Genomic DNA, 10,613 nt, shown 5'->3' on the forward strand with positions numbered 1-10,613 from the left:
TCCGCGAGCGACCACAGATACATCTTGACTTACCTCCAGTTAGACACCGTCACAAACTGCAACCAAACTACACTTCAAACCAGAATAAATTGGAACTTATTCAAACAAACCTTCGCAGAAATCTGGCGCACTTACCAATTCCCTCAGATAAGGACCAAACAAGACCTGGAAACATACGTGGAATTCATCACCAACACAATAAACAAAGCAAAAAGGATAGCAACAATCACAAGAAAAGAGAAATTCATCAATACGGTCTGGTGGACTAAAGAACTAACTAATAATAAAATGGAAATCAGAAAATTAAGAAAGCAAATACTCAAAAACAAAAATGAAAAGATCCAGGAGAGACTTAAAACAGAATACAATAAAAAACTCAAAAAATATAAAAAGAACATCAATAAACAACGCACGAGGGCATGGAGAAACTTCTGCAGCCAGGAGAATAAAAAAGACCCATGGGGAATACCCTTTCAAACTGTCTTTAAACGTAAGAAAAAAACGCATATCCCCGACATAACTGACAATAACCAAAATAAAATAGACATGGAAGATAACATACGGCAAATCCTAAACTATCACTTCCCAGACGACGACCAGCAGACAGACACGGCACTCCATAAGCAAATACGGGAATTATCAAATCTTCCCTCAACTGGGAGCAACGACAAACCTTTCACCTTCAGGGAAGTTCAGAGAGCCATCAGGACCATGGCGAATAGGAAATCACCAGGCTTGGATACTATTACGGCTGAAGCAATCAAGGCCATTCAAGAAGAAATCCCCTTAGCACTAGTCCATGTCTTCAACGAATGCCTAAGGATGGAAGTCTTTCCTACAGCTTGGAAACGAGCCAGCGTCAAATTTATCCCTAAAATGGAAAACCCTCAAAAACCTATGGACTACCGCCCAATAAGCCTGCTCCCTACAATGGGAAAGGTTTTAGATGGATTGCTCATAAACCGAATAAATTGGCACCTGCACAAGCACAACCTCAACAGTGATAAGCAGTTCGGCTTTAAGAAAGGAAAATCAACTACACAAGCAACATTAAAAGTTAAGGAATTCATCCTGAAGGCATGGGACAAAGGCCAACACGCCATATTGGTGAAAATTGACTTCCAGAAGGCCTTTGATCTTCTCTGGTGGCCAATCGTATTAAAAACGCTTAACGACATCAGTTGCCCCCTGAATCTCAAGAAATTAACACAGGACTATCTTACAGACCGTCAGGCAGGCTTTTTCACTAACAACATAAACATCATAAAGCGGATAACCAGAGGATGCCCACAGGGCTCCAGGACTGGGCCAGGTCTCTGGAACCTAGCGTTCAACGCTGTGACGTTATACTACTAGCGTTCAACAGTATAATGTCATAGCGTCACATTAACCCTTTTGTCAACTAACTGTCAACTTTTACACCTGAGAGCGAAACATCTGTTTGGTTCTCAGGCACTAAATTGACGCTTTCTCATCACCTCTCAACCTAAGGTTCTGATTCCATCAGTCCAAAGTAAAACAGCACATCAAATTCGTCAGTCGTCGCCTATCCCCCTCTGATTCAAGAAGTTGTCACCCATCCCTCCAAGAGTTCAAGTTGTTGCCCAGATCTACAGGATCATGAGATTGTGCCAGGATGAAGAGTGGACTGTAAGAGGCATTATAATATGCCTTGTTTGATAATTGTCTGTATTGTAAGGTAATATGCATGTCCAGAAAATGAACCTGGAAGGAACTTTCCTGTTCAGTTGCAGAGAGAGGCCATAGGCATTGCTGTTGAAGCCCTTTATGTCTGGCCAGCTGTGCCAAATAATCAGTATGTTGTCAACATATCTATCATATAAAATTATCTGATCCTTAAAAAGAGGTAAGATGTTCTGTTCCAGTCATTGTACCAATACTTCACATAGTGTTTTGAAACTTCAAAGACTTATAAGATAAACACTCAATTTTTAGAGGCTCATTTTTCAAAATGTTTAAGAAGTGGGTCTATTATTTGGACAAAGCTGTTTATCTTTAGGGCTACATGCTCACCAAGTATTGTTCAAATTGGAGACCTAAATGTTTGTCCTTTGTAAGTAATTTAGCTTAGAGGTAAGTGTTATGTACCATCTTTTATTAAATTTAATAATTATAATTAAATTAATAGTAATTAATTAATTTAGAAAGGTCTGTAAGAAAAGAATCAGCTCAGAGAGGACTCAAACCTACTGTGCAGATGTGTTGCCAGTTATGCATCTGCACAGAAAATGGAAGTTGTGGATTTGAGTCCTGCTCTGGACTGATTCTTTTCTTCCAGAACCTTCTAAATTAATTTAATTATAATTATTAAATTTAATAAGAGATGACACCTAATATCTATCTCTAGGCCAAATTACTTAGCATTTAATTATTAATAGTAGTTATAATAAAGCTTGATCTAATCCAACAATCATTTGGCTTTAAAACTGTAGTTTACCTGTGAGAAATACATGTATGACAATCTTCAGATTGCCTAATAAACTGGGCAATCTGAAAATGTTTATTGTTTTGTGCTGAATGATCCTAGATTTGTTCAGGCAATGCTACTGCACTACAGTACATACATGCGCACATACATACACACACACCCCCACACACAATTACATGGATATAAATGTAACTTATCATTGATTGACAATATTAATATCAAGATATTTAAATTTTATTGTAATGTTATTTAATGTGTTTCATAATCTTTTAAACCAATAAATAATTTTAAATTTAAAATATTATGAAGTAATTATTATATTTTATTACCATATTTACTCGCATATAAGACGAGGTGTGACTTTAGAGATCAAAATAAAGAAAATTAAATTTATTAATACAATTTTAATATTATTTCATTTAATCACAAATAAATTATCAAATTAAGGCAAACATGAATGTTTGCCTTAATTTGATGAATGGAAAACAAAACCAAAACATTATAATCATTATAATATGCATGACTGGAAAAATTTTATTTTTAATGATTCTGAATGTGTTCATTAAAAATAACAATTTAACTAATATGAAATAACTACATTTATAATCATTGCTAAGTGACCTGTATTTCATTAATGATTTTATAAATAATGAAAAACTATATCTCTGTACGGGTTAATTATTGTCACCCTGTAATTGATGGATGTAGAATTAAACCAATAAACAAAGGTGATGTGTCTTAATTTGTTTACAGTAGGTGCCAACTTATGATAAATAGACCTATAATGGCAGCATAAACTATACACAGTTCACAGAAATTATTGCAAAAACACTTTGGGTTTTAGACCAAATAATCACAGATCTTAAAAAAACAAAATACAGTAGAGCATCAATTATCCAACTTAATTGGGGACTGGGGTTGGTTGGGTAACTGAAAGGTCGGATAACTGAGAAGTCAGATAACCGAAATGTATGAAAAAATACATTATTAGTATAGTGTATTAGGCCTGGTTTAAATACTAGCCTCCCTTTCATGGTCGAGCCAGTGCTGCCAGCTAAAACATGCAAAAATTTAACAAAAATAATGTTAAAGTAGCCAAGACATAACCAAATATTGTAGTGCCACATCACTAGCGGACATTTGAATTTGCCGACTAGAACGCAGTCTGTTAACAGATAAGTCGGTTAATTGGGGGTCAGATAATCGATGCTCTACTGTAATTTTATTTGGAACTGGGGTACAAGGACTGACACCAGTACAATGCACTTGGTAAGAGGAAGAGTTGAGAGGAAGCCAAAGACTATGTGGGGATGTGTTAAAGTGTTGCCAGGTTGACCACAATTCAAAGAATCCTTCACTCACACATATAGGAAACCTAGGTTTTTGAAGCAGTAAAATATGAATGAAAACGTCGTCTTATATGCAAGTAAATACAGTATATTTAATATAATTATTTATTTGGTATTGATTGAATATTAAAATTTGAAAACAGTAAAATACTCTATACTTAAATATTGTTTTCTAGACTTCTATTGTTTATAAATTTATATATTTTACAGTCATCATCATCAAATTTTAACAACAGAGAAAAAAATAGAAATGTGAGAAAGAACAAAAGAAATCGCGTATTTTTAAATTTTCATGTTAGGGATCGTAGAACGGTAAGAAGGTTTTCTTTCAAATAATATTTTTAAAAATTTTTGATGTTCTCAATTATTGTAAATTTTCAAATTTAAGCCACAAGTTATTACTGAAGAATCACCATTAATTACATCTGTAACAAAAAGAAGATTTGCTCATCGTCTAGGTTTGCAAAGAACTGCTCATGGTATTCTTCAGAGCACTGGTTTAAATTATTCCACTTTTGCAGACACTGAACAGTTTCAAGATGAAGATGCTTCATATGATAGCAGGTAATATCAAATGTGAAATAATATATTTTCCTATTATGTTATTATTTAGAGAAAGATTATCATGAAAAAAACATTAAAAAATATAGATCTAAAAAATAATTTATTTATTTATATATACTTGTTAAGAAATTTAAGAAATGAAAAATAGAATAATGTGTGTTTGTTGTGGAATTTTTTAATATAGTTGTTAATCAAATTTATAAATATTTAGATGACTAAAAGAGTTTTATTTCTAATACAAAAATATTTACTTTAAAATATTTGTCGCATAGTTTATCACGGAAATTGCATCATTCATAAAATTCCTATAAAAAGTATGTTTATTTTTTAAATCAAAATATCATTTTGCATTACACTTGTAAGAAACTAAAAATTGCATCATTCATGATACCACAAACATGGGAATACTTTTTAGTAGCTGACAGTTTAATGCAGCAATGTTTTTGGTGATTGTATCATTCATTGGTATAAAAACCAATGCAACAGTGTTGTGTTTTTGTAAGAAAAATGAAAAATTTTTGAAGGTTAGCACTGTGCAGAATGTATGTAATTATTGGTTTGGATACTGAAGGTTTATCTTCTCATGAAATAATGCAGAGAATATGTTGTCATCAATTAGTAATTGTGACATTAGCATTGAAAGAAAGGCTGGATCAGGAGGTAAAGGTTTGAATATGTCGTGCCAGGACAGGATGCTAAAATGTCTTAGCCTACAAAAACACACTGCTAGTTCTTCCAAAGTGGGAAGAACAAACATGTGTAAGAGTGAAAGTATGAACTTGATTCATACTTTCACTCTTAAACAAACCTGATTTATAACCTGAAGTTTAAAACTTGATTGAGACATGGATTTAAAAACTTACTGTTCACATAAGAAACTATTACTGATGAATGAAGTGAACAAACGATGCATTTTACTCCTGGTACAGAGGTAGATTGGCAGGAAGCCATCATCATTAGTATAATCTCTTGCCCTTCCCACTCCAACATTGTAAACAAGTGTGAAATTTATAACTATGTCATTATCAATATTTGTACAAAAAACAAGGACATCCCCTGCCTGACAATATCTTCTAAGTATTTCATATCACCCACTACTATTAAAATTCACTTCCCCTCACTTGTTTATTGTTTTCCTTCCTTACTGACACGGCATTCCACACAACTAAAGATGGCACATTAACTGGATTAAAACACTAACATTCTTTAAATTTCACCCACTGTTAAAAGTTGTATTGATTAACTCAAAAGTTGTATTGAGTAACTGTGGTAGCTAGTTCATTTGTAGCAGTATTATATAGTCTTCAATAAATAAAGACAAAATATAAAATACAGCACATTCCTATTTATTAAAAATTGGAATGAATTTTATTACCGAATACAATGCTGATTGGAGATTTGTGCCAACCAATTTTGAACATTTCTTCAGTGACATATCAGATAAACTTCTTGCAACTGACTGTACTGTAACTAAGCAGGTAACATTTTAAGAGAAAAACTAAACTTGTAATTCAGATTATTTCATAACAGAAATTATGGGTTCGACTTTATTAAATATTTAATTACAGAAATTATGTTTATAAAGCCATACTCAATGCAGAAAGAAAAGACCATATATATTGCAAAAACCCATCTATAGGAAAACAAAATGATATGTCTTTTGTCAGATAGGATCTATGATGAATTGGAAAAATTTGAAATGTTAGAACAAATAGTTATGTGAATAAAAAAAGGGAATGCAGCTGACAATATTAAGAGGAAATAAACTGCAGCAATTAAATAGAAAATCAATATGTATATTAAAATTAGAATTTTTAATGCAATAAAGTATTCATAGTCATAGGTTCACAATTTTGGAGATAAAGTATTGGATAATTGTAATCTTGTATGATTTGAGAGTAAACTGTAGGTTCAGAAATCCCTTTTTTTTGTTTGTTTTTAGTTAGTTGCATTTTCTGCAGCTAAAAAACAAAAACATTGCAACATTGACATAACGTTGCAATGGTTGTCATTCATATTGTTATGCAAATTTTATCAATTGCAAATATAACTTTAATGAACTTAATATATTAATTTTCATGTAAATCAGAGTATTCTTTTAGAATACCATTATATTTTTGTCAACTGTTTTTTAGTTGCAGAAAATGCAACAAAAAGCAGTGAAATTAAGATGTTAAACTGATGTCAAAACTTTTATAGATGCTGTTTTCATTGTTTACAATTTACAGTCTGTTACAGAATTCTGTTTTTAGTTTTCTTTTCTGTCAATATATTCCATTATTATTCAGATTGCTTTTTGTCTGTTGACTTATTTTCTATGTTTTGTGCTAATGCACTTTCCTATGGGATATGATACAGTTTGTAATGTGATGAATCCATACTGTATCATGATTTAATGGATTCATCAGATTCCATGCTTTTTGTACCAAATAGTATAGAATTTTCTTTCCAAATTTCTGTGTCCAGGATAAAATGTATCCTTTTAGTGGATTTTGTTGCATACAAGTACATATGTTGAGAAGTTTTTACTAATAATGTATATGCATATACCTAGAAATCCACAGAGATCTACATGTCATGACTGAAGAGGAACATGTTAGGTCCGAAATGCATATCGTAATAAATACAGTCAAACCTGTTTTTATGCAGTCAATAGGGACAGCATAAAAAAAGTCTCACATAGAAAATAACTCAAAACCGTACGAAATAGAATTTATTGACAACAGATGTCAGCACTTGACTGCATCGTCTCGTCTATCATCTGTTTTACATATTTTTGTCCAGGTGGTGTTTTGTTGACTTAAAAAGTAAATTATTTCATTTTTCGCATATTCATGCAATAATATTACTATAATAAGTTCATTTATGCTATAATAAGTTTATTTAGCTATAATAAGTCAACGTGAGACATGACAAATTGCACGAGACTAGTCGCCAACTATACCGCACAAATAAAAAATCGCACAAAAAAAGACCGCATAAAAACAGGTTTGACTGTACATGGAAGAAAATTCTTTCCCAAGGTCATTCTGTCCCATGGCTATCCAGTTTGATAAGTCCATCTATAGGAAAGGTGTACTAGCACAAAACATAGGAAATATTCCATTGTCTGTTTTTGCATGTTCATATACTTCCCTAAAACTCACAGGAAATTCTTGAATGGTAATTTATGTTACTAATAATTGTCAATAATTTTTGAGTTTCAAAATTTTATTTTTTGTTGAATAAAAAATAATATTTAATGAAATTTGTTAGGAAGTAATTGTTAATATCAGATATGTTTTTATAAATAATATTAATCTAATTTCATATGAATTTAATGTAACTTTTTATTTTTTATTTTCAACAGTAGCAGTGACGAGAGTTATTTATTTGATAGTACTCATGGTTGCACATCGTATAATAATAGACAAACTATGCCACATATTAATTCTTCTCCTGCAAAATCTTCATCAAGATTAAGGTATTACAATTTTTTTCAGTTTTGAATAACTTTTTTGAACCTAAGAATTACAATAAGGTTAGACCTCAGTTTTGTGTAATGTATACATAAATCATTAACAACTTCTTGAATAATCAATCAATTGTTATAGTAATCTGATATATGATTAACCATTTCATAAAATTATAACGTTTTATACACTTTATTATGCAGAAGTAGAGATTTAGCTTAATTGTGAGTTTGAATATTTATAATAATTATAAAACATAATGAGAATATACAACTGTTCAAAAAGTATCTGGAATAGTTCATTTACTGTGCACTTGCAAGAGGAGGCTGTGGCAATTTTTTTTTTTTTTTTTTGTTGTTTGGTATGACTTTTATCAACATCTAGCAGTAATCCGTATGTCATCATCTGTTTTTGTTTGCAAATAAATGGTTATTTTTGTGTGTGAAGAATTTTTGTGCTGGTGATTTTCTGAAATGTGGTGCAAAGAGCAAATTGAACAAAGAGTGTACATTAAATTTTATTTTTGCAATGGAATTACTATTACAAAAATGTTGGAAATGTTGCAAAAATGCCTTTGGTGATTATAGTCTATCAAAAACAAGAGTTTTTGAATGATACAAGATGTTCAAGGAAGGCAGAGAACACATCTAAGATGAACTATGCTCTGGTAGATTGACCACTTCAAATGATGAAAAACATAACCCTCAAGTAAGAGGTGTTCAGTGATCATCGTTTAACAATTAGGGACATTATTGAACATGCTCCACTATCATTTGGATCTTTTCAAACAATTTTGAAAAATTATTTGGGCCTGTGGCACATCGCTTCTCAAGTGGTTGTTGAACTTTTTCAAAAAAAAAAAAAAAAAAAAAAAACTTATTCAAGTGGCTGAGGAAATGCTTTCTCAAGATGAATCTTTCTTAAAATGCAACATTACAGGTGATGAAACATGGATCTATGCTTTTGATACTGAAACAGCTCAACAATCAAGTGAATGGCACTGAAAAGTGAAGCAAGACCAAAAACACCACACCAAAGTTAGTCAAAAACCAAGGTTGATTGTTGTGGTATTGTGCATCACAAATTCCTTTTGACTGACCAAACTGTCAACGAAGAATATTATTTGAGCAGTTTACATTATTTGGGTGAATCAGTTTGTAGGAAATGGCTAGATTTGTGGCAATAAACTTGTGGATTTTTGCACTGTGATAATGCACTTGCTCATAATTTGGTAAAAAATTTGACAAATATGGATCCTCAAATTCAATAATCACCTGATATGTTACCATGTGACTTTTCCTTGTTTCCTCAACTAAAATTTTCACTTCATGATAACTGTTTTGAGTTGATTGATACCATAAAACAAAATTTGCTGTGAGTCCTGAAGTGGTTTCATGAAAATGACTTTAAAGCATGTTTTGATGATTGGAAAAACATTGGCATAAATAAAACATTGGAATGGAATGGGATTACTTTGAAGGGAATTAAATAAATTTTGATGAATAAATACAGATCTTGCATTTTACTGAACCATTTCAATACTTTTTGAACACTAATACAAATGTTATAAGTATTTGTTACATTGACAAGAAGTTATCATCATTAAAATTAATAATAATGTTACAATATCTTCAACTACTACAGTTGATCTTATTCCTGATCTTATTACTATGTAAATTAATGAGACATAAAAGACTATGATTTATAATTTTTTTAAACAAGATAATAAATAAAAATTATAAAATATAATTTTTTGAATGGACCAGTATAAATTTTATTAAAACTGAATTCTGAATTTTTTTAAAAATAAAAATTTTTCAAGAATCAATCTCTCCCAAAACCAGAGAGTGAGTTAGGTGAGTTAGGTTATAGAGGTGAGTTAGGATATATAACTACTAGCACATAAAAAGAAAACTTTTATTTAAACTTCAATATTATGTGTTCCCTCCAAATGCATTTTGCCATTTTTACTAAGCCAAGGCCTCTTCAGTGAAGAATTAAATAAGATCACTGATTTTGTAGAGATGTCATTTAACAAGCCTCATGATCTTGTGTAATTCCTCACAGAAAAGCATTGGTTTAGTAACCAAGGCAAAATGCATTTGGAGGTAACACATAATACTGAAGTTTAAATAAAAGTTTTCTTTTTATGTGCTAGTAGTTATATATCCTAACTCACCTCTAAAAGTTGTTTTTGGAAGTGATTGTTTCTTGAAAAATTTTTATTTTTAAATTCAGTTTTAATATAGTTATTTTATTAGAAGAAAAAAATTAATTTGGTTGTTATGAATTATCACCATTTTGAATGATAGTCTCAGTTTTATAATGTAAACAAAAGTGTACATTATAGAATACTGGACTTTTTATAATGAAAATGGTTACATGTATTTGCAATGGTTGTCACTCATATTGTTATGCAAATTTTATCAATTGCAAATGTAACTTTAATGAACTTAACATATTAATTTTCATGTAAATCAAAGTATTTTTTTTGAGTACTATTATATTTTTGTCAACAAGTATATTACTTTTTCTATTACAATTTTACTATCTGTTCAATGCTGTAATGCATAAGTTCAAATTTTTATGTAAATAAAGAAAATGAAATTATGGCTGTTTTTGGCTGAACTTCAGAACCTGTATTGAAGATATAATATCTATAATCCTTACATCTTTGGAAAATGACATATATTTTTAATTTTTTTTTTAATCTGCATTTATTGTCCTATTTTATAAGTTATTGGAAATAATAGTTTATTTTTATATGATATAGGACTATTGTCTTTAATTTAGCAGTAA

At 30.8% G+C, this 10,613-nt stretch overlaps 1 protein-coding gene across 2 annotated transcripts in view; it reads left to right on the forward strand.

The window, feature by feature from the left end:
- LOC136989867 (uncharacterized) overlaps nucleotides 1–10,613 on the forward strand; it is a 77,218-nt gene that overhangs the window by 46,811 nt on the left and 19,794 nt on the right. Inside the window, exons 7-9 of one of the 2 annotated variants that reach the window (XM_067288153.1) lie at nucleotides 4,009–4,110; nucleotides 4,187–4,362; nucleotides 7,715–7,825. In XM_067288153.1, the coding sequence (XP_067144254.1) occupies nucleotides 4,009–4,110; nucleotides 4,187–4,362; nucleotides 7,715–7,825 (389 nt within the window). Of the gene's footprint in view, nucleotides 1–4,008; nucleotides 4,111–4,186; nucleotides 4,363–7,711; nucleotides 7,826–10,613 lie in introns of both variants that reach the window. The other variant, XM_067288152.1, reaches the window with a different exon arrangement.

This window comes from Centruroides vittatus, unplaced genomic scaffold (assembly GCF_030686945.1).
Source record: "Centruroides vittatus isolate TY-2023 unplaced genomic scaffold, ASM3068694v2 scaffold_769, whole genome shotgun sequence".
In the NCBI taxonomy this organism is placed as follows: Eukaryota; Metazoa; Arthropoda; class Arachnida; order Scorpiones; family Buthidae; genus Centruroides; species Centruroides vittatus.